At 52.1% G+C, this 23,602-nt stretch overlaps 1 protein-coding gene across 6 annotated transcripts in view; it reads right to left on the bottom strand.

The window, feature by feature from the left end:
- The window catches only part of LOC139240935 (RNA-binding motif, single-stranded-interacting protein 2-like), a 670,592-nt gene that overhangs the window by 82,363 nt on the left and 564,627 nt on the right, over window positions 1-23,602 (bottom strand). For all 6 annotated transcript variants that reach the window (XM_070869478.1, XM_070869483.1, XM_070869481.1 and 3 more), the window contains exon 4: window positions 19,582-19,673. In XM_070869478.1, coding sequence (XP_070725579.1) covers window positions 19,582-19,673 — 92 coding nt within the window. The remainder of the gene's footprint in view (window positions 1-19,581; window positions 19,674-23,602) is intronic.

Raw genomic sequence — 23,602 nt, 5'->3', positions numbered from 1 at the left:
CTCTGTTAAGTTAGCACTCAGGGGCCGAAATTCATCAGCTCACCGCCCGCTGCCGCTGACATTGACGTTCTTGATCCGCCCAGTGCCACTTTCGAGGTGTCCTGGAGCGGGCGGGAGGAGAGAGGTGCCAGTATCTGCCCACTGACGTCGGCAGACGGCCGAGCGAGTGGCGCAACTGACACCCCCACCCCCCCCCCCACCCCCCACCCCCACCCGCCGAGCTCCCAGATTCCTGCGGGCAGCAGAATGGGGCTGGACCGCTGGCTGGAGGCTGGTCTGTCCCCGACGGTGATTATGGAGAACCTGAAACAAAGGTAAGTGAACATTTTAATACTTTTTTCCCCCACAGTGACTTACCTGGATGGGGGTCCCCTTGAAGGTCTTCCGATATAGTTTTTACATTTTTTACCGTTGATTTTTTTTCTCAGCTCTTTGACCCTCCCTGGGCCCGACTCCATTCTCGGCGGCACTTGGGCAGCAAAGACTTCTGCCGCCGAGAATGAGAGCTCCCGCCCGCTGCCGCCCAGATTGGTGGCGTATGTCGTCCACTTGCCGCCCGCCGACCTTCGAGGGACCTCGGCCATGAATATCCCGCCTAAAGTACCGTCCGGTACCTCGGCGGCCATCGGCGGCCATTGGGCGGGCGGAGGCCCTGATGAAAATCGGCCCCTTGGTCTTTAAATAAAGGTTCGTTAAATCAGCTGACTGCTGAGTAGCGGCTGGGTGTGTTGTGCTAAGGTTTAGAATTTAGTTCTATTCGATAGTTCTGAGTGTAACTCGAGGGATGGCAGGGCAGCTCAGTCCCGTGGAGTGCACATCCTGTGGCATGTGGGAAGTCCCGGGTGCTTCGCACAGCCGGGACGACCCTGTGTGCAGGAGGTGTCTCCAGCTGCACCAACTCGAGCTCCGTGTTTTGGAGCTTGAGCGGCAGCTGGTGCATCCGCGAGACTGAGAACTACGTGGATAGCACGTTTCTAGCGGCGGTCACCCCTCAGCTTAACAGTGTGCAGGCAGAGAGGGAGTGGGTGACCGCCAGACAGAAGGGGAGGACTAGGCAGGTAGTGCAGGAGTCCCCCGAGTCCATCTCACTCTCCAATCGGTATTCTCTTCTGAGTACCGGTGAGGGCGATGGTGGCTCTGGGGAGTGCAGCCAGAGCCAAGTCCACGGCACCACGGGTGGCTCAGCTGCACAGGGGGAAGGAAGAAGAATGGAAGAGCTATAGTGGTAGGGGATTCAATAGTCAAGGGAGCAGACAGGCGTTTCTGCGGCTGTGGGCGTGACTCCAGGATGGTATGTTGCCTCCCTGGTGCCAGGGTCAAGGATGTCACTGAGCGGCTGCAGGGCATTCTGGGAGGAGAGGGTGAACAGCCAGAGGTCGTGGTCCACATCGGGACCAATGACATCGGTAGAAAGATGGATGAGGTCCTGCAGGCAGAGTTTAGGGAGCTAGGAGAGAGATTAAAAAGCAGAACCTCAAAGGTAGTAATCTCCGGATTACTCCTGGTGCCACGAGCTAGTAAGGACAGAAACAGGAGGATAGAGCAGCTGAATGCGTGGCCAGAGAGATGGTGCAGGAGGGAGGGCTTTAGTTTCCTGAGGCATTGGGACCGCTTCTGGGGGAGGTGGGACCTGTACAAGCCGGACGGGTTGCACCTCAACAGAGCCGGGACCAGTATCCTCGTGGGAGGGGTTTGCTAGTGCTGTTGGGGAGGGTTTAAACTAGCTTGGCAGGGGGGTGGGAACCGGAGAATAGATTCAGTAGGGAGGGGAGTAAAGCTGGGATTAGAAAGCAAAAATAAAGAAAGTCAGTTTGAAGGAGAGAGGAAACAAGCAGGAAAAAAGGGTAAAAAAACTAATATAAAAGCTCTTTGTCTAAATGCACGTAGCATTCGTAACAAAATAGATGAGTTGACGGCACAAATAGATACAAATGGGTATGATCTGATAGCCATTACAGAGACGTGGTTGCAAGGTGACCAGGACTGGGAACTAAATATTCTGGGGTACTTGACAATTCGGAAGGAGAGACAGAAAGGAAAAGGAGGTGGGGTAGCACTGTTAATAAAGGATGGGTTCAGTGCGTTAGTGAGAAACGATATTGGCTCAGAGGATCAAGATGTTGAATCAGTTTGGGTGGAGATAAGGAATAATAAGGGGAAAAAGTCTCTGCTGGGTGTAGTCTATCGGCCCCCTAACAGTAACTACACTGTTGGATGGAGTATAAATCAAGAAATAATGGAGGCTTGTAATAAAGGAACGGCAATAATCATGGGCGATTTCAACCTTCATATTGATTGGACAAAACAAATTGGCCAGGGTAGCCTTGAGGAAGAGTTCATAGAGTGTATCCGGGATAGTTTCCTTGAACAGTACATTGCGGAACCAACCAGGGAGCAGTCTAAGATCTGACACTGTGTAATGAGACAGGATTAATAAATGATCTCGTAGTAAAGGATCCTCTAGGAATGAGTGACCATAACATGGTTGAATTTCAAATTCAGTTATAGAGGGTGAGAAAGTTGGTTCTCAAACCAGGGTCTTAAGCTTAAATAAAGGAGACTACAAAGGTATGAGGGCAGAGTTGGCTAAAGTGGACTGGGAAAATAGATTCAAGTATGGGACGGTTGATGAGCAGTGACAGACGTTTAAGGAGATATTTCATAACTCGCAACAAAAACATATCCCAATGAGAAGGAAAGGCTGTAAGAGAAGGGATAACCATCCATGGCTAACTTAGGAAATAAGGGATGGTATCAAATTGAAAACAAGGGCATACAATGTGGCCAAGACTAATGGGAGGCCAGAGGATTGGGAAACTTAAAAGCCAGCAAAGAACGACTAAAAAATTGAGAGAGAGGGAAGATAGATTATGAAAGTAAACTAGCACGAAATATAAAAGCAGATAGTAAGAGTTTGTACAGGTACATAAAAAGGAAAAGAGTGGCTAAAGTAAATGTTGGTCCCTTGGAGGATGAGACTGGGGAATTAATAATGGAGAACAGGGAAATGGCAGAGACGTTGAACAAATATTTTGTGTCGGTCTTCACAGTAGAAGACACTAAAACATCCCAATAGTGGATAATCAATGGGCTATAGGGAGGGAGGAACTTAATACAATCACTATCACTAATGAAGTAGTACTAGATAAAATAATGGGACTAAAGGTGGACAAGTCCCATTACATCCTAGGGTCTTAAGAGAAGTGGCTGCAGAGATAGTGGATGCATTGGTTGTAATTTACCAAAATTCCCTGGATTCTTGGGAGATCCCAGCAGATTGGAAAACCGCAAATGTAACGCCCCTATTTAAAAAAGGAGGCAGACAAAAAGCAGGAAACTATAGACCAGTTAGCCTAACATCTGTCGTTTGGAAAATGCTGGAGTCCATTATTAAGGAAGCAGTAGTGGGACATTTGGAAAAGCATAATTCAATCAAGCAGAGTCAGCATGATTTTATGAAAGGGAAATCATGTTTGACAAATTTGCTGGAGTTCTTTGAGGATGTAACGAGCAGGGTGGATAAGGCGGAACCAGGGGATGTAGTGTATTTGGATATCCAGAAGGCAGTCGATAAATTCGCCAAATCCTGCTCCTATTTCTTCTGTTCTTATCCAGGCTGTCACTCCAGTGTCAATACTGGAGCGCTGCACTGTCGGAAGTGGCATCTTTCGGATCAGAAGTTAAACCGAGGTCCCCGTCAGCCCTCACTTTCTTTACTACCAGGCCTCAGCCAATGCTCTTAGCAAGAACCACTACAACAACAACTTGTATTTATATAGCGCCTTTAACGTAGTGAAACGTTGCAAGGCACTTGAGAAAGAGAAAAATGTTCAGAAAGTTACAGGATGCACCATATTAATATGGTTCTACGAACTGGTTATGAGACAAAAAATTTGACACCGAGCCCACGTAAGGAGAAATCTACCCGTGACCCCTCAGGGTCAACAGGAGTTGATAGGGCAGAGAGAAACTATTTCCACTGGTGGGTTTGGGGGGGGGTTTGCGGTGGGGTGGGGAGTCCAGAACAAGTGGGCATGACCTTAAAATTAGAGCTAGGCTATTCGGGGGGGGGGGCAATTGAAAATGTCAACATTTGAGATTTTTGTTGGGGCTGAATGGCCACCTCCTGTTCAAATGCTCCCAATTGCTGCATGGTGCTGAATTTCACAGCAGTGTAGCTTATCTCAGTTTTAGTGGCCAGTCCCACAATCAGGTTCATCCATGTGCATCGTGTGCTACAACGAGATGGGATGGAGTCTCGTAAGCAATGGAGCGAGAGACCGAATCCTGAAGGCTTAGTAACAATGTGGCGGGGGGGGGGGGGGGGGCGTGGGTGGGATATTTTAACCCCCCAGGTCGGGCGGGAGAGGGGTTAACTTCTTAACGAGAGTAATGCAGACCCCAACCTGTCGCGGACCTGCCCTCTTCCGGTTTAACTGAGGTGGGCTGGGGATCGGGCGGGTAACCCGCTCTCAAGATATTTAAATGAGGCTCAAGATATTTCCCAGGACTCGGGAAACCCGGCAGCTAAAGGGAGACGGGAGCTGAGGGCTGCAGCGGGCAAGGGCTTTTCCAGCACTGCTTGTGGGCCATGAGGAGCAGGTGTGGCCCCCCCTCCCCACCCTATCTCACCCCCCGCCGGCCCCTCAAGCAAACCTGCCGCGATCTCTCCCTCCCCGCGATCTCCAGACCCCCCTGCGATCCGATGATTCCCCCTAATCTCCCTCCCCCCACTCCCCCACCCCCGGCGATCTCCCTCAAGGAGAAGGCCCAGCCCTCCCCGACCTTCTCAGGGCAACCAGGGATGGGCAATAAATGCGGCCCTTATCCCATAAACAAATTTGAATTAAAAAAAAAAAATGACATTCATTGGCATCTAGGCTGGGGAGAGAGAAAGGATATCAGCCAGGGTTCCCATTCTGATCACCGCCCAATAACCCCTGCTGAAGGTGACTATGTTTGGCGCTCACTTGAGGGCAGAATTGGGCTCAGACGTGATGCCTTCATGGCTGAATAGCCTTCCAACGCACACAGCCCGGGCTGACACATGAAGGGACTGTTGGGTTGTGGGAGCCCCTGGTTCCACATTGCAGCCCAAGCCAGCACCTTCTCTTGCGAGTGGTGGTGGTGGGGTGGGGGGTGATAATCTTGCGCTCCTACTCAATCCCACTCCCCCCTCTCCCCAATCGCACATTAACTGCTTGGCTGACGATTATCAAATGTCTGCCTTACCATCCAGTCACTTATAATGATCCAATCTGATTCCAGACATACACTTTCCTGGCCAGGCCCAGTCAGCCCAAATCAAAAGATAAGACTATATTCTGGAAAGATTCTGTTCGAAACACTTGAGCAACTAAAGAATGACCAAAGTATGACTGGAGGAAGCGGAGCAAGCATTTTCCCATAGTTCCATGGGGTGCTGTTATCTCCGTGACAAGGCATAAATGGTCCTCTTAAACCTACCTCAAAAACATTGTGTGTGCAGCCAGGTTTTTACAATACGTCAGGGAGCAGGAATTTTTTAAATGCTTATTTTTGTGAATTGCGGGCCCAAAGAAGGTGAGGTAGCCACTGTTGGCACTGAGCGCTCCCAGGTGGCACATGGCACGTTTAAAGAAAATAAGACTTGCATTTATATAGCACCTTCCATGTCCACCGGACATCTTAAAGCGCTTTACAGCCAATGAAGTACTTTTGAAGTACAGTCACTGTTGTAACGTAGGAAAAGCGGCAGCCAATTTGCACACAGCAAACTCCCACATACAGCAATGTGATAATAACCAGATAATCTGTTTTTGTTATATTGATTGAGGGATAACTATTGGCCGAGGACACCGGGGAGAACTCCCCTGCTCTTCTTCAAAATAGTCACCTGAGAGCGCAGACGGTGCCTCGGTTTAACGTCTCATCCGAAAGACGGCACCTCCAACAGTGCGGCACTCCCTTAGTACTGCCCTCCGACAGTGCAGCACTCCCTCAGCACTGCACTGGAGTATCAGCCTAGATTTATGTGCTCAAGTTCCTGGAGTGGGACTTGAACCCACAACCTTCTGACTCCGAGTTGAGATGCTACCCACTGAGCCACAGCTGACACTTAGATGCAGAGTAAAGCGCCCTCTCCATTCGACCCAACAATGTGCATCGGCCTCCAACCCAACTGCACCAGTGTGACATTTTCCAATTCCTATGGCCTTCCTCCATCGCCTCTCTCAGACTGCTGATGTCCAATGGCGAGCAATTGCCCTGTGGGATCATTTTGGCAAAGTGACGGTTAAGACCGACGAACGTCTGATGGCGGATCGACTCCACTCTTTGCCCGCATTTGGCAGGTCAACCCGGAATTCCTTCCCGCGCGGCACTGCGGATGTCCACCTGGGAAGACGACAGGACGGAAGCGGAGTGCGATACAATTCAACAAAAAGGGCATTCGCACCGTGCGGTGAATGACTGGCTAGCGAGGAGCAGCAAGTTCCTTACAGGACTGACACCATTTACTGAGCCTGAATTCAATGGTCAAGTTAGCAGGCCGACAAAAATTCAAGTTCAAAAGTCAAGAAGGATCCCCAATTATGAGATAGCTTTTGGCTCTGATCTGTCAAAATGACTTTTTTCGAGTGTACATAAGGACTTAGTGATTGGTTTAACTAGCCTTGTACCAGCAACCATCATATTGAAGCAATAGTTTACACAGCCATTTTAAGTCTTAATAGAACATGTTTTGTATGGTGGCTGATGATACTGAGGCATAGTTCAATGAAAGGCCAGGCAGAATAATACTGTACAATTTACAATATCGGGTTACCAGCTCTAAAACGTACTCTGCCCGCAGAACTACACAAGAGTTCAGCTAACAGGCAGACAAGGACTACCTTTTACATTACACGTTCTATGCAGGAACAGAAATAGTTACACGCTTTGCCACGTTACAACTGAGAGTGCAAGATAATGAGCAAGTGAAGATATCATAAAATATGCGCCCAAACCTTTAAGACGGAGGCAGAACCGCATTGCGTACTCCCTGCATGAAACCTTCCGCCACGAATACAAGGTGCCTCTCGAGACGTGTGCTGTGATTTACTCTTCACAGTCTGCAACAATGACTAGCCTGCTCCGAAAGTCTGAGAACTTATATGCATGTTGGAGCTGAGAATAAGACCTTATCAAATCGATAGCAAGGTGCACTCTTGCAAAGAAAGATTTGAGCACAGGCTGCAATGTTTTATTTGCAAATTGCGGAAGAGTTGCCTTTAAGAGCCTGAGCGACGGCAGGGCGTTCTGGGTACGTTGGGTTTCTCGCACGCCCAGCTAAGCCAATCAGAACAAAGATTTCCAGAGGCAGGAGCACCTCACGGTGCTTTTAGCGACACTTCTCCCCCCCCCCCCCCCCGCAGTTTTCAGCTCCTTCTGTGCATCATTAGCAGCTTTTTCACAGGCACAATGCAATTAGCTTTCCAGGTTGCGCGTCTGTTATCGTGTGTTCAGGCCTCCGCAGGCCCTTTAGCGCAAAAATAGCACATTGCAGCACGTGAGTTGGAAAGCAGATGTAACCCAAGCATTCTTAGCGCATAAATGAAGAAATTATTGCAAGCGGTGCCAACTAACGCAGTATATGGAGGGGCGGTTTGGTGACGGGAGCCTGTGTCGACTGGAGGTTGGGGGTGAAAGTGCCACAACTCATTTCACATGGGCCAGGAAAGACGTTTATTTCGCGACTCTGGGCTGGATTCAAGTGAAAGCCGACGGGTGAAAGGAAAGCCCGCCAACCCCGCCCCAACACGCACGCACACATGCACACACACACAAACAAGATCGTAGAGAAAAATAAACATTGCTGGGGCGGGGGCTCTTTCAGGGGGCGAAACATATTGCGAGTTGCTCTCGATGCCTTTCCCAGCTGGCTCTGAAGTGAATTCGCCCTTGCGAGTTCCCCTCCCCCCCTCCCCCCCTCCCCCCAGAGGTCTCCAGAGAATGTGAGGCGAACAGCTCAAAGGCAGCCCCGGTCCCAAGCCGGAAAAATGGTCAGATCTAGCTCAGTGGTAACGAGCGCAAATTAAGATCAACAGATTTCAATTGCCCCCCCCACCCCCCCCCGCGCCTCGCCCCAACCCCTCAGCGGTAAGCACAGTGACTGAACAGACAGCGTCCCCACAAGTGTGAACAATTTGAAGCCGCGATTTTAATTCTCAAGCAGTGAGTGCACCTTGATTGAGGCAAAAAATAATCATTTCAGATTGCAGGGTGGATGGGGAAATAGGGGAGCAGTACAACATTTATCTCCAGGTTGACATCCATGCAGGCCTCTCAGAAAAGCCATTTCTCGGCTATGTAAGCACAAAGTCAAAACTGTTCTCATCAATCCTGCATTGTAGACGCGGAGGTTGTAAAGAACCCATTTTGCTGTTCCAAATACGCAGATAGATGCACTCCTGTGTAATCCCGGGCAGTCATAATCTCCTTTGGTCTAGGCCGCAAGCCAGAGCAGTGACTCACTCAAGGGCTCGCTCTCACAGCTCTCCCATAAAAGTTTCCATGCACTGATAATTTGCTTTTAATTAATTGTGTTTTTCCTCTTTTTTTTTTTCCTTCTTCTCCGCCCTGCTCCCAAATCCCAGCCGGAGCATCACCCCGAGAGCCGGCGAGCTGTGAGGGCCAGAGACACGCACAGCAGCGGCTCGCCTGTGGGCCTCCAGTGACTGCTGGGCCATATCGTAAGCACGAGTGTTTCGCTGGGACGGACACCATCTGCCCCCTCGGTATACTTAGGTAAACGTAACCCGGCACCATCAGTTCTGGTCTCCGTATTTAAGGAGGGATACACTTGCATTGGAGGCAGTTCAGAGAAGGTTCACTCGGTTGATTCCGGAGATGAAGGGGTTTGTCTTATGAGGAAAGGTTGAGCAGGTTGGGCCTATGCTCATTGGAGTTTAGAAGAATGAGAGGTGATCTTATTGAAATGTATAAGATTCTGAGGGGGCTCGACAGGGTAGATGCAGAGAGGGTGTTTCCCCTCGTGGGGGAATCTAGAACTAGGGGTTGTAGTTTCAGAATAAGGGGTCGCCCATTTAAAATGGAGATGTGGAGGAATTTCTTCTCTCAGAGGGTTGTGAATCTTTGGAATTCTCTGCCCCAGGGAGCTGTGGAGGCTGGGTCATTGAATATATTTACGGCAGAGATAGACAGATTTTTGAGCGATAAGGGAGTCAAGGGTTATGGGGAGCGGGCAGGGAAGTGGAGTTGAGGCCAAGATCAGATCAGCCATGATCTTATTAAATGGCAGAGCAGGCTAGAGGGGCCGAATGGCCGACTCCTGCTCCTATTTCTTATGTTATCACAGGAACCAAGGAACAGGAGGAGGCCACTCAGCCCCTCGAGCCTGTTCCGTCATTCAATGAGATCACGGCTGATCTGTGACCTAACTCCATATACCTGCCTTTGGCCCATATCCTTTAATACCTTTGGTTAACAGAAAGCTACCAATCTCAGATTTAAAATTAACAATTGATCTAGCACCCTTTGTGTGTCGAAGTGTTTCCTAATTTCACTCCTGAAAGGTCTGGCTCTAATTTTGAGGCTATGCCCCTTAGTCCGAGACTCGCCACAAGCCCACACAACCAGCGTTCCCGTTAGGCTGTGCAGGCCGCTCACCGGCTGTTATACGAGAGAAACCGCACACACGCGGAAATTTGAACGGGCTACGCATCCAGTTAAAGGGGCCGCGCACCCTCAAAAAATGAGAGGGAACATTGCACACCACCCCTTGGAATACTCGAACTCAGACCAAAATAGGCACATTCCACTCTCTGCTCAATCTGGCCGGCACCTCTTACCTAAACCCTGCCACAAACACTGCCCACTGCACCTCTCTGGTTACCCACAATCCACCCACATGGCACATCTAAGCAAAGCTGTTCGTGGGGTGTGCTTTCTGCCCTGTTCTGTGGCTTGAGACAGCCCCCTTCTAACTCCAGCCATTTTAGAAGGAAGAATGTCATCTGATCTGTGCGAACGGGATTCAATTTGAAACCCGGTTCCCTCCACCACCGGCGCCCCCTGGCTGCAGTGTGCATCATCGACAAGATGCACTGCAGCAACTCGCCAAGGCTTCTTCGGCAGCACCTCCCAAACCCGCGACCTCTACCACCGAGAAGGACAAGGGCAGCAGGCGCATGGGAACACCACCTCCTCCACGTTCCCCTCCAAGTCACACACCATCCTGACTTGGAAATATATCGGCCGTTCCTTCATCGTCGTTGGGTCACAATCCTGGGACTCCCTCCCTAACAGCACTGTGGGAGCACCTTCACCACACGGACTGCAGCGGTTCAAGAAGGCGGCTCACCACCACCTTCTCAAGGGGCAATTAGGGACGGGCAATAAATGCCAGCCTTGCCAGCGACCCCCACATCCCGTGAATGAATAAAAAAATAGATCAATTCCTGATCTCAGGCAGGCCGTGGAGAGCAGAGATGGGACGTGGGGGAACTCCCCAGGAGGGGAGGGGACAGGGAGGGGAGTGCGGCTGCTCTTGATGGCTTGGCACTGCCGCCAACAGAGGGCTTGGGTTGGACACGGGGCCTCCCAACCCGCGGACACTGAGTGGCTCAGAAAAGGGTCTGGGACCCTGATGAAAGAGTGAGGGGTGGGGGAGGAAGAACCGATAAAAGGGTGTGGGGGGAAGGGATGGGAAAATAATCACCTTTAAGCAACGAATAGTGAATAAAAAGTTGAACGAGGAAGTCCCCTTTCTGTATGTATTGCACATAGCCTAAAGCCTATAGCTGCGTTAATCATACACTAAGGCTGCGTTGCTGTCTTTGAAAGTCAATGCGGGCACAGTCACCTCGTAAAATGTGCTGTCATTACGTGAGCAGTGGAGCACACCATCATGCAGCACTGTAACGTAAAGTGGAAGGCTTAGAAATTCATCTGGGGTGGTGGCGATAAACAGGCAGAATCAGATCAGCCGTGCATCATACGCAGTTCCACTGACTGCCACGGAACAGAATCTCAGGTACGCCGTATTAAGGGGCAGCCAGTCCGATATTGCCCGTTTATCACCACCGCCCCCCAGACCAATTTCTCGGCCTTTAAGTTTCACGTTGAAAACACGAAGGGTCGTTCCCCCCCCCCTACCCCCCCCCCCCTGCCGTCCCCACTAAGGTAAATGCACTGCCTGCTGACTGAACAAGCAGTACAGGTCCGAATGCCCCAGGTTCAATCTCCAGTCTGTGCCGGGTGAGCGGAAAAAGTGAAAATGAAAACAGTTTGCGCCGCAGGTACGCCGTGGCCGCTCGCGCATCTCCCCATTTGGCCGCCGGCTCAGCACACGGACACTGCGAGAGGGATGACTTTCTGAGTTACAATCGCATGTGGAACGAGCACATAGCCGCGTTCGCACAAAACTCCTTTCTCCATTATTTCCACGCATCGCACAGTTTATTTTAAATGGGCTGTCGCCTTTGTTGAAATGGTGTGCAGAGGAATTTTACATAAACGTTAATGTGTTCCTTACAAACAGCGAAGAGTTACCCTCACAATATCCTGCACTGCAGAAGTGAGAGCACAGAAATAGTATTGTGCACAGGAATTATTTTCAACAGGCTGAAATCTAGTCGATGCAGGTGAATGGAACATCATCTTGTTAGCAATGCAGGCTTTTAGGTTGTGTATGTGTGGATGTGCATGTGTGCGTGAATATGGGTGGGTGTGTGGCTATGTGAGCATGTGTACTGATATGGATGCGTGTGCAGATGTGCGTGAATATGTGCGTGAATATGTGTGCGTGCGTGTGTGCGTGAATGTGTGTGTGTGCATGCGTGAATATGTGTGTGTGTGCGTGCGCGCGTGTGGATATGGGTGTGTGGGCGGCTGTGTGCGTGGATATGGGCGGGTGTGTGTGTGTGTGTGTGTGTGTGGATATGAGCAGGTGTGTGTGTGTGTGTGTGGATATGGGTGGTTGTGTGTGTGTGGATATGGGAGGGTGTGTGTGTGTGTGTGTGTGTGTGGATATGGGAGGGTGTGTGTGTGTGTGGATATGAGCAGGTGTGTGTGTGTGTGGATATGAGCAGGTGTGTGTGTGTGTGTGTGGATATGGGAGGGTGTGTGTGTGTGTGTGTGGATATGGGAGGGTGTGTGTGTGTGTGTGTGTGTGTGTGGATATGAGCAGGTGTGTGTGTGTGTGTGTGTGTGTGTGTGGATATGGGAGGGTGTGTGTGTGTGTGTGTGTGTGGATATGGGCGGGTGTGTGTGTGTGTGGATATGGGCGGGTGTGTGTTTGTGTGGATATGAGCAGGTGTGTGTGTGTGTGTATGGATATGAGCGGGTGTGTGTGTGTGTGTGTGGATATGAGCGGGTGTGTGTGTGTGTGTGGATATGAGCGTGTGTGTGTGTGTGTGTGTGTGGATATGGGAGGGTGTGTGTGTGTGTGTGTGTGTGTGGATATGGGCGGATGTGTGTCTGTGTGGATAGGAGCGGGTGTGTGTGTGTGTGGATATGAGCGGGTGTGTGTGTGTGTGTGGATATGAGCGGGTGTGTGTGTGTGGATATGGGCGGGTGTGTGTGTGTGTGGATATGGGCGGGTGTGTGTGTGGATATGGGCGGGTGTGTGTGTGGATATGAGCAGGTGTGTGTGTGTGGATATGAGCGGGTGTGTGTGTGTGGATATGGGAGGGTGTGTGTGTGTGTGTGTGTGGATATGGGTGGTTGTGTGTGTGTGTGTGGATATGGGCGTGTGTGTGTGGATATGGGCGGGTGTGTGTGTGTGTGTGGATATGAGCGGGTGTGTGTGTGTGTGTGTGGATATGGGTGGTTTTGTGTGTGTGTGTGTGTGGATATGGGTGGTTGTGTGTGTGTGGATATGGGCGTGTGTGTGTGGATATGAGCAGGTGTGTGTGTGTGTATGGATATGAGCGGGTGTGTGTGTGTGTGGATATGAGCGGGTGTGTGTGTGTGTGTTGATATGAGCGGGTGTGTATGTGTGTTGATATGAGCGTGTGTGTGTGTGTGTGGATATGAGCGGGTGTGTGTGTGTGTGGATATGGGCGGGTGTGTGTGTGTGTGGATTTGAGCGGGTGTGTATGTGTGTGTGGTATGAGCGGGTGTGTGTGTGTGTGTGGATATGGGCGGGTGTGTGTGTGTGGATATGGGTGAGTGTGTGTGTGTGTGTGGATATGACTGTGTGTGTGTGTGGATGTGAGCGGGTGTGTGTGTGTGGATATGAGCGGGTGTGTGTGTGTGGATGTGAGCGGGTGTGTGTGTGTGTGTGTGGATATGAGCGGGTGTGTGTGTGTGTGTGGATGTGAGCGGGTATGTGTGTGTGTGGATATGAGCGGGTGTGTGTGTGTGGATATGGGCGGGTGTGTGTGTGTGTGGATATGGTCGGGTGTGTGTGTGTGTGTGGATATGAGCAGGTGTGTGTGTGTGGATGTGAGCGGGTGCGTGTGTGTGTGGATATGGGCGGGTGTGTGTGTGTGTGTGTGTGGATATGAGCGGGTGTGTGTGTGTGGATATGGGCGGGTGTGTGTGTGTGTGTGTGGATATGAGCGGGTGTGTGTGTGTGGATATGGGTGGTTGTGTGTGTGTGTGTGGATATGAGCGGGTGTGTGTGTGTGGATATGGGCGGGTGTGTGTGTGTGTGTGGATATGAGCGGGTGTGTGTGTATGTGGATATGGGCGGGTGTGTGTGTGGATGGATATGAGTGGGTGTGTGTGTGTGTGTGTGGATATGAGCGGGTGTGTGTGTGTGGATATGGGCGGGTATGTGTGTGTGTGTGGATATGAGCGGGTGTGTGTGTATGTGGATATGAGCAGGTGTGTTTGTGTGGATGTGAGCGGGTGTGTGTGTGTGTGGATATGACCGTGTGTGTGTGTGTGTGGATATGACTGTGTGTGTGTGTGTGGATATGACCGTGTGTGTGTGTGTGTGTATGACCGTGTGTGTGTGTGTGTGTGTGTGTGGATATGACTGTGTGTGTGTGTGTGTGTGTGTGTGTGTGTGTGTGGATATGACCGTGTGTGTGTGTGTGGATGTGAGCAGGTGTGTGTGTGTGTGTGGATATGGGCTGGTGTGTGTGTGTGTGTGGATGTGAGCGGGTGTGTGTGTGTGTGGATATGGGTGTGTGTGTGTGTGGATATGACCGTGTGTGTGTGTGTGTGTGTGTGTGTGTGTGTGTGGATATGACCGTGTGTGTGTGTGTGTGTGTGGATGTGAGCGGGTGTGTGTGTGTGGATATGAGCGGGTGTGTGTGTGTGTGTGGATATCGGCGGGTGTGTGTGTGGATATGGGCGGGTGTGTGTGTGTGGATATGAGCGGGGGTGTGTGTGTGTGTGTGTGTGTGTGTGTGGATATGACCGTGTGTGTGTGTGTGTGTGGATATGGGCGGGTGTGTGTGTGTGTGGATGTGAGCGGGTGTGTGTGTGTGTGGATATGGATATGGGCGGGTGTGTGTGTGTGTGTGCGTGTGTGTGGCTATGACCGTGTGTGTGTGTGTGGATGTGAGCGGGTGTGTGTGTGTGGATGTGAGCGGGTGTGTGTGTGTGTGGATATGACCGTGTGTGTGTGTGTGTGTGTGTGTGGATATGACCGTGTGTGTGTGTGTGTGTGTGTGTGTGTGTGTGTGTGTGTGGATATGACCGTGTGTGTGTGTGTGTGTGTGTGGATATGACCGTGTGTGTGTGTGTGGATATGGGCGGGTATGTGTGTGTGTGGATGTAAGTGGGTGTGTGTGTGTGTGGATATGACCGTGTGTGTGTGTGTGTGTGTGTGTGTGTGTGGATATGACCGTGTGTGTGTGTGTGGATATGGGCGGGTGTGTGTGTGTGTGGATGTGAGCGGGTGTGTGTGTGTGTGGATATGACCGTGTGTGTGTGTGTGTGTGTGTGTGTGTGTGTGTGTGGATATGACCGTGTGTGTGTGTGTGTGTGGATATGACCGTGTGTGTGTGTGTGTGTGTGTGTGTGTGTGTGTGTGGATATGACCGTGTGTGTGTGTGTGGATATGACCGTGTGTGTGTGTGTGTGTGTGTGTGTGTGGATATGACCGTGTGTGTGTGTGTGTGTGGATGTGAACGGGTGTGTGTGTGTGTGGATATGGGCGGGTGTGTGTGTGTGTGTGTGTGTGTGTGTGTGTGTGTGGCTATGACCGTGTGTGTGTGTGTGGATGTGAGCGGGTGTGTGTGTGTGTGGATATGGGCGGGTGTGTGTGTGTGTGGATGTGAGCGGGTGAGTGTGTGTGTGGATATGACCGTGTGTGTGTGTGTGTGTGTGTGTGTGGATATGACCGTGTGTGTGTGTGTGTGTGTGGATATGAGCGGGTGCGTGTGTGTGGATATGAACGGGTGGGTGTGTGTTTGGTGTCAGCGGGGGAGCGGCATTTATGGGAACCTTTCTGAATGTGTTGTCTCAGTTGAAGATGAAGCCCCTAATTCAGATATGAAGGTAGCGGGTGTGAAATGCTGCACAATTAACCGTTCTGCTCGGCCTAGCCTTGCGGATAATTGCCAAGAGTCTGCTCCTAATGGCTCTGATATGGAGATTAAGGTTGCCTTGTAAATGTCAAGACCTGAGAAATTGAATCTCTGCTGGCCCATTCAGGGGACTGCTGACTGCCCCCCTTGTGTACTTGTACCCTCTCCATTTACTATAATTTAGTGACAACATAAAGGTTCTCACTGTTAGGAATTGGTCAATTCGATTAATGATTTATCACAGGAGAAGGGGTGCGTCAATTTTAGTGCAAATATTTGCAGTTTTGAGGACGGTTGAATTCTTGCTGAACTTTAAACACTACATGGGCGTAATTTTAACCGAACCTGTCCCAGGGGATCGGAACGACCGCCCGTTTTACGTCCCGTCTGATTTTACCGGCCATTGAAGTCTGCGGGAAAGATGCGAAACCTGGCTTAAGGGGATGAGAAAATGAGTGGGCTCAGCGAAAATGGCCCCCTACGGGCTTGAAGCTGTTTCAACGTGACAAGTGTGGTACAGACATTCACTATTTAAATGTGGACACTGACTCATTTATTTCAAATGCGGCAAGTAGCTCCATTTAAAAGAAAAGGTCACAAAGGAGTCTGAAGTGAACGCGTTAAGAATTTGTACACAGATCTTCCCACAGCTAAGTTTCAAGCCTTTCCTGCTCCCCCCACAATGCACCGTATTTCGATAACGGTCATGGCGGAGTTCGGCTTTTCTCTTCTTCCCCGCACCCCGCCCTCCCCCCAACCCGCCCAATTTTCTCCTCTGGTCTGCTGAAGGTGGCGACTTTAACTGGTACCTGGTCCCACAGGCACGAGGAGGCCTCGGGCAGAAGTGGCCGCCATTTTGATTGTGTGGAGTGGGCCTCACCGCTGAGGCCTGATCCTGCCCTCGCCTGGCACCCACACACACACACACACACACACACGTGCACTTTGCCACCTGGCGAGCAGCAGTCGGAACCCACACTGATTCCCCCCCTGCCACACCCCCCCGCCCCCATGCCCCCTGTGGCACTGAGCTCAGTTGCAGCGCAGAATGATACAGCGCAGAAGGAGGCCATTCGGCCCATCGCTTTTTGAAAGAGCCATCCAATTGGTCCCACTCCCCATCGCCCCGCAATTGTTTCCGCCTTCAAGTGTTTATCCACTTCTCTTTTGCCGTTGAATCTGCTCCCACCGCCCTTTCAGACGAGGCAGCGCGATCCAGATCACAGCAACTCGCCGCGTAAAAAAAGCATTCTCCTCATCTGGAATCTGGTCCTTGTCGCCCAAAGCCCGACAATCACCATCTCGCAGAATGGAAGTACATCATGTGGCCATGCAACGATTGTCAGCGTGGGCCCGCTCTATACTTCACTCTTGGTCACAACACATTTGAGGCCTTGCTCTGCCCACTAGCACAGGCTGACTTCTGGAATGCTGTCCTCTGTGTGCATCACTCACACAACTGTTTGAAACCCAGAACACAAACTGACCGGCAGACAGCGTTAATCTTTGGTTGTTTAGCTTCTTTTTTTCCCTTTTAGACACTGCCTGATAGTGTGGTGCTATCGCCGAGTGACTGAACAGGAACAGAATGTCTGTCAACGAACTGCTATCCCTTATCACCAATCCGCAGGGAGACACAGAGGATGGAGTTGCTGGTTCAAAATGTCTCGCAGACTCGCGATTGCCACACCAGCTTGCCTGGGATGTGACTCCTCTGTCGTTCCTCCCCCAATTTTCCACTTCCCCCCTCCCGCTGCCTCCGACTCCTGCCTGGGCTCAGTTCCGCGGCTGCCAATAGCTTGCCCTCCACCCGCCCCCGCCCCCCCCCCCCCCCCCATCGCCGCCACACCTCCTTCCCCCCCGCCGACCCCGGTATTTCTGGCCCAAGGGGGCAACACTTCGCGGGCGAGCCTGGCCAGTGAGCAAGCTGCTCGACTACAGGCAGCGGGCGTCACAGCCAAACCCCAGTCGTGCCCTCGTCAGATGCCCCACCCTGACCACACACACACACACACACACGCAATCTGTAGCAGTTTAGAGATTAGGATCAGGGTCACTGGCTGATATTCACCCCCCCCCCCCCCCTCTACCCCACAGCCCATGGACACTGAAGCCGATGGCTGCGCCTCAATGTCACACCAGTCCATGCCAACTAACTTTAGACAGGCCATGAATGAAGCCTGGGGCCTTCTTGGCTCAGTGGCAAACCAGGCCCAACTATCGGGGTGAGGGGAGACGGCAGGGGGGGATGGGGTGGGGGCGGGGGCTACTGTTCACGCCATGAGGCCATAAGAAGAAGCAGGGAATTGAGAAAAGGCCATTTGGCCTATCAAATTCTCTCCTTCAAGCCCATGTGCAATCTACCCTTTCAGATGCCCGAATGCTAAAATGACAGAAGCCATGAATATGATTTTTAAAAAAATGTTAAGAACATGATAGAAAAGCATCCACTGAGCAAGGCTGAGTAACAAAACAAAAAAAAAAAGAATCTTGTTGGCAGGAGAGAAATACCAACAAGTCATGAGGTATATACTGAGTACAGGGGCAGGGAGGTGTTGCTACAGTTGTACAGGGCCTTGGTGAGGCCACACCTGGAGTATTGTGTACAGTTTTGGTCTCCTAACTTGAGGAAGGACATTCTTGCAATTGAGGGAGTGCAGCGAAGATTCACCAGACTGATTCCCGGGATGGCGGGACTGACATATCAAGAAAGACTGGATCAACTGGGCTTGTATTCACTGGAGTTCAGACGAATGAGAGGGGATCTCATAGAAACGTTTAAAATTCTGACGGGTTTAGACAGGTTAGATGCAGGAAGAATGTTCCCAATGTTGGGGAAGTCCAGAACCAGGGGTCACAGTCTAAGGATAAGGGGTAAGCCATTTAGGACCGAGATGAGGAGAAACTTCTTCACCCAGAGAGTGGTGAACCTGTGGAATTCTCTACCACAGAAAGTTGTTGAGGCCAATTCACTAAATATATTCAAAAAGGAGTTAGATGTAGTCCTTACTACTAGAGGAATCAAGGGGTATGGCGAGAAAGCAGGAATGGGGTACTGAAGTTGCATGTTCAGCTATGAACTCATTGAATGGTGGTGCAGGCTCGAAGGGCCGAATGGCCTACTCCTGCACCTATTTTCTATGTTTCTATGCTTCTATGTAAAACTGGCGCCCGCCCCCGCATCTCTGTGCCTCAACGTGACCCCGACACCATATTTGACAGTATTTAACTGTTTCCGGGCAAATGCAACAGATATTGCCGACGGATCTGGCCACTCAGCACGAGTGTCCAACGATGGGGACACCCGCAGAGGACTGGCGCAGCCAGGAGTTGGCAACTGCAATTGTGAGGTGAGTGTGCAAAAGAAATAGATAGCTATCTCGCCCTGGTTTGGCTGGTCAAGCGGTGCTGTCCGTGGGAGGACATTCACTGCTTCGAGTCCCAATCTGGGCAGCAGGCGCATGGGAACACCACCACCTCCACGTTCCCCTCCGAGTCACACAGCATCCCGACTTGGAAATGTATCGGCCGTTCCTTCATCGTCGCTGGGCCAAAACCCTGGAACTCCCTCCCGAACAGCACTGTGGGAGCACCTTCACCGCACGGACTGCAGCGGTTCAAGAAGGCGGCTCGCCATCACCTTCTCGAGGGGCGCCTAGGGGCGGGCAATAAACGCCGGAATTGTCGGCGACGCCCACATCCCGTGAACGAATAATGCAAAACAGACCAATTGCTGATCTCAGGCAGGCCGTGGCGAGCAGAGACGGGACGTGGGGGAACTCCCCAGGAGGGGAGGGGAGTGCGGCCGCTCTTGATGGCTTGGCACTGCCGCCGACAGAGGGCTTGGGTTGGACACGGGGGCCTCCCAACCCGCGGACACTGAGTGGCTCAGAAAAGGGGCTGGGATGGATCCTGATGAAAGGCGGAGGCGGGTGAGGGGATGGGTGGGTGGGGGTGGGGTGGGGGGGAGGGGGGGGGGGGGGCGGCCGGGTGGGGAAGGGACTTTTTTGTAAAGGGGGCAGGGAGGGATGGGAAAATAATCGCCTTCAAGCAACGAAAGGTGGTCAGCCTCTGCAGCCAGCGCTGTGTTACAAGTGCAAGAGTGTGCGCTTACCTTTGCCATCTGAGCCTGTACCCCACTGGACTTCAGCGCAGACACTGCCTTCTGTGCAGCAGCGGGACTGTCGAAATCCACAAACCCATAGCCTTGAAAAAAAATCCAACAGTGTCATTACAAGTGATTCAATGTTAAAATCGGACTTGAGCAATCATTACTGCTGTACCGCACAATACCAAGCAGAGGCCAACCTGCAGCACAGAAAGCACATGCACACGGCTCTCTCGCCGGTTGAAGCACTTGTGCAATCGGGTGCGGCTGCTTGGAGGCTCTCCCGTCTCTCTCCCACCACCCCCCCCCTCCCCCCACACCCGCCCTCCCCCCCACCTCCACCGCGGGGCAGATCTGAAACAGCTCCGGCAGCGCCATTTTGCGCGCGTGTGCGAATTTGCTCCAGCGCCGCATGCTTGGTTTGCCCCAGTCCTGCGCGAGCAACCTTGCTGCAATACTGCATGTGCAGGCTCAGAACAAAATGGTGTGCCCGGCTCTCCCCTGCCCCCCCCCACCACCCCCGCCCCCCACCAGTGCCCACTGCAGGCGGCGGGCATCCGGTCATTGCTGGGCAGAGGTGGCACCCTTGGCGCCAGGCTGAGTGAAACCACCCGACGAGCGGACGAGCTGGTCCACGCCTTTCACTTAAGGTTTTTTTTTTTTGCTCCCATCATGAAAGGACACATCTCTCCACTCCTTTCGTCCGTTGCGCTCCGTGGTCTGTTTACTCCGGCTGGGCTGGGAGGATGTCGCCTTGGCTTTCCGCTCAGCGTTGTCACTCTGGCAAGAGACCAGTGAACAGCACGCGCCCTCGCCGCCCCCCCCCCCCCCCCCCCCACCCCCACCGCCCCTGCTCCCGAGGTAGAATGAGGCCGTTCATCTGACAGATTTCTCCCCCCGCCGCCGCCCCCCCCCCGCACCCCCGGTGGTTTAGTGGGTAAAGGCACGGCATGGGCTGTGTGCGACGGACCCAGGCTCGATGCTTGGCCGACGTGGATCCAAACCATAGCTAAAGGTGCCCTCCCAGCCGCTGGGTTCGGGAGAGCTGTCGGATCCCCAGCGAGCCTGTCCCAGAAACCCCGCCTGCGAGCAACGTTCGGCGAGAACAGGAGCGGGACTGGCTCGAACGCCCTGTGCAGTTGAATGACCTGCCGACACTCACTCTCAACAACAACAACAACAACTTGCATTTAGGTAGCGCCTTTAATGCAGCAAGACGTCGTCCCACGGTGCTTCACGTGAGCGTAATCAGACCAAAGTTTGACACCGAGCCACACAAGGAGATATTAGGACAGGTGACCAAAAGCTTGGTCAAAGAGGCAGGTTTTCAGGAGCGTCTTAAAAGGAGGAGAGAGAGGCGGAGAGGCTTAGGGAGGGCGTTCCAGAGCTTAGCGCCACGGCAGCGGAAGGCACGGCCGCCAACGTTGGAGCGATGAAAATCGGTGATGCGCAGGAGGCCAGAATTGGAGGAGCGCAGAGAGCTCGGAGGGGTGTAGTGCTGGAGACCCTACAAAGACTCTGGTCGATACTGAATGTATAACATGACAGCCTTTTGTATCGTGGAAGGCTCATATGTGATTAATGGCCACTTGCCGGGGTGGGGGGTCGGGGGGGGTTGGTACCAGAGAGCTGCCCATGGAACCAGACCCAGCGAGGACTCAGAGAGAGGAGGAGTGAAAATGAAACATGTGCCTCGAGAGAGTCGACCTCGGCCAATTGGAGCTCTCCAGAACACGGTTGCTACATACGAGTGAAGCGATGGGAGTCTCATCACCCAGTGACCTTTGACTCTGGTGATCATTCTCAGCTCGTTCAACGCGTTACTTTTGAAAGGTCGAGTCAAAATGCCAGCAGCCTCGCATCAAAAAATGGCCACCATCAGTCAATTTAAGCAGAACGTTTAAATGGAGAGAGACTCCAGAATGCTGCGGTACGGAAGGATCTGGGGGTCTTTGTACATCAAACACAAAAAGTTAGTATGCAGGTACAGCAGGTAATCAGGAAGGCAAATGGAATGTTGGCCTTTATTGTAAGGGGGATAGAGTATAAAAGCAGAGAAGTCCTGCTACAACTGTACAGGGTATTGGTGAGGCCATACCTGGAGTACTGCGTGCAGTTTTGGTCTCCGTATTTAAGGAATGATATACTTGCATTGGAGGCAGTTCAGAGAACGTTCACTCGGTTGATTCCTGGGATGAAGGGGTTGTCTTATGAGGAAAGGTTGAGCAGGTTGGGCCTCTACTCATTGGAGTTTAGAAGAATGAGAGGTGATCTTTTTGAACCATATAAGATTCTGAGGGTAGATGCAGAGAGGATGTTTCCCCTCGTGGGTGAATCTAGAACTAGGGGGCATAGTTTCAGAATAAGGGGCCGCCCATTTAAGAAGGAGATGAGGGGGAATTTCTTCTCTCAGAGGGTTGTAAATCTGTGGAATTCTCTACCTCAGAGAGCTGTGGAGGCTGGGTCATTGAATATATTTAAGGCGGAGATAGACAGATTTTTGAGCGATAAGGGAATCAAGGGTTATGGGGAGCGGGCGGGCAAATATAGCTGAGTCCATGATCAAATCAGCCATGATCTTGTTAAATGGCGGAGCAGGCTCGAGGGGCCAAATGGCCGACTCCTGCTCCTATTTCTTATGTTCTTATGTTTCACACCATGCAGCATGGTGGTGGCCTGCAGTGTACCTTTGAGAACAGGAACCTATCTAGACATATTTGAACGTCATGGTCCTCAGCTCAGTTGGTTACAAGCCTGAATTACCTAAAGGCAGCCCATTGTGGTGATCGGGGATTTATAATTGGCATCAATTGGCATAATTGAGCGAAGGACGTAAAGTAGTCATGGCTCCTGCACTTGCATGGTATAAAATGCACATCTGTAGATATTGGGCGAGAAAAGGATTGGGGTTGATTGGGATGACCTCCAACAGCAACTGGTATTTAAATAGCACCTTTAACGCAGAAAAATGTCCCAAGGCGCTTCACAGTGGAATATGCCAATCCGAAGATGAACATGTTAGGAGGGTGCTTGGTCAACAAGTTTGGATTTTAAGGAGGGGAGAGAGGCGGAGAGGTTAAGGGAGGGAATTTCAGAGATTAGGGCCCAGGCAGCTGAAGGCACGGCCACCAAGGGTGGGCGAAATGGGTGGAGGTGGGAGAGGTGTGGGTGCACAATACGCCAGAGTCAGAGCAATCTAGTTCAAGGGGGTGGGGTGGGGTGGGGGTATCTATGGAAGGATTTAAAACCAAGAGGGAGAATTTTGAAGTTGAGGCGTTGCCGGACCGGGAGCCAATGTAGGTCAGTGAGCACAGGGGGTGATGGGTGAGTGGGACTCGGTGTGAGTTAGGACATGGGGCAGTGAGCACAGGGGGTGATGGGTGAGCGGGACTCGTTGCGAGTTAGGACACGGGGCAGTGAGCACAGGGGGTGATGGGTGAGTGGGACTCGGTGCGAGTTGGGACACGGGGCAGTGAGCACAGGGGGTGATGGGTGAGCGGGACTCGTTGCGAGTTAGGACATGGGGCAGTGAGCACAGGGGGTGATGGGTGAGCGGGACTCGGTGCGAGTTAGGACACGGGGCAGTGAGCACAGGGGGTGATGGGTGAGCGGGACTCGGTGCGAGTTAGGACACGGGGCAGCAAGCACAGGGGGTGATGGGTGAGCGGGACTCGGTGCGAGTTAGGACACGGGGCAGCGAGCACAGGGGGTGATGGGTGAATGGGACTTGGTGCGAGTTAGGACACAGGGCAGCGAGCACAGAGGGTGATGGGTGAGCGGGACTTGGTGTGAGTTAGGACACGGGGCAGCGAGCACAGGGGGTGATGGGCGAGCAGGACTTAGTGTGAGTTAGGACACGGGCAGTGAGCTCAGAGGGTGATGGGTGAGTGGGACTGGGTGTGAGTTAGGACACGGGCAGTGAGCACAGAGGGTGATGGGTGAGCGGGACTTGGTGTGAGTTAGGACATGGGCAGTGAGCACGGGGGTGATGGGTGAGCGGGAGTTGGTGTGAGTTAGGACATGGGCA

This window comes from Pristiophorus japonicus, chromosome X (assembly GCF_044704955.1).
Source record: "Pristiophorus japonicus isolate sPriJap1 chromosome X, sPriJap1.hap1, whole genome shotgun sequence".
Classification (NCBI taxonomy): domain Eukaryota; kingdom Metazoa; phylum Chordata; class Chondrichthyes; family Pristiophoridae; genus Pristiophorus; species Pristiophorus japonicus.
This window is presented reverse-complemented; position numbering and strand designations above follow the sequence as displayed.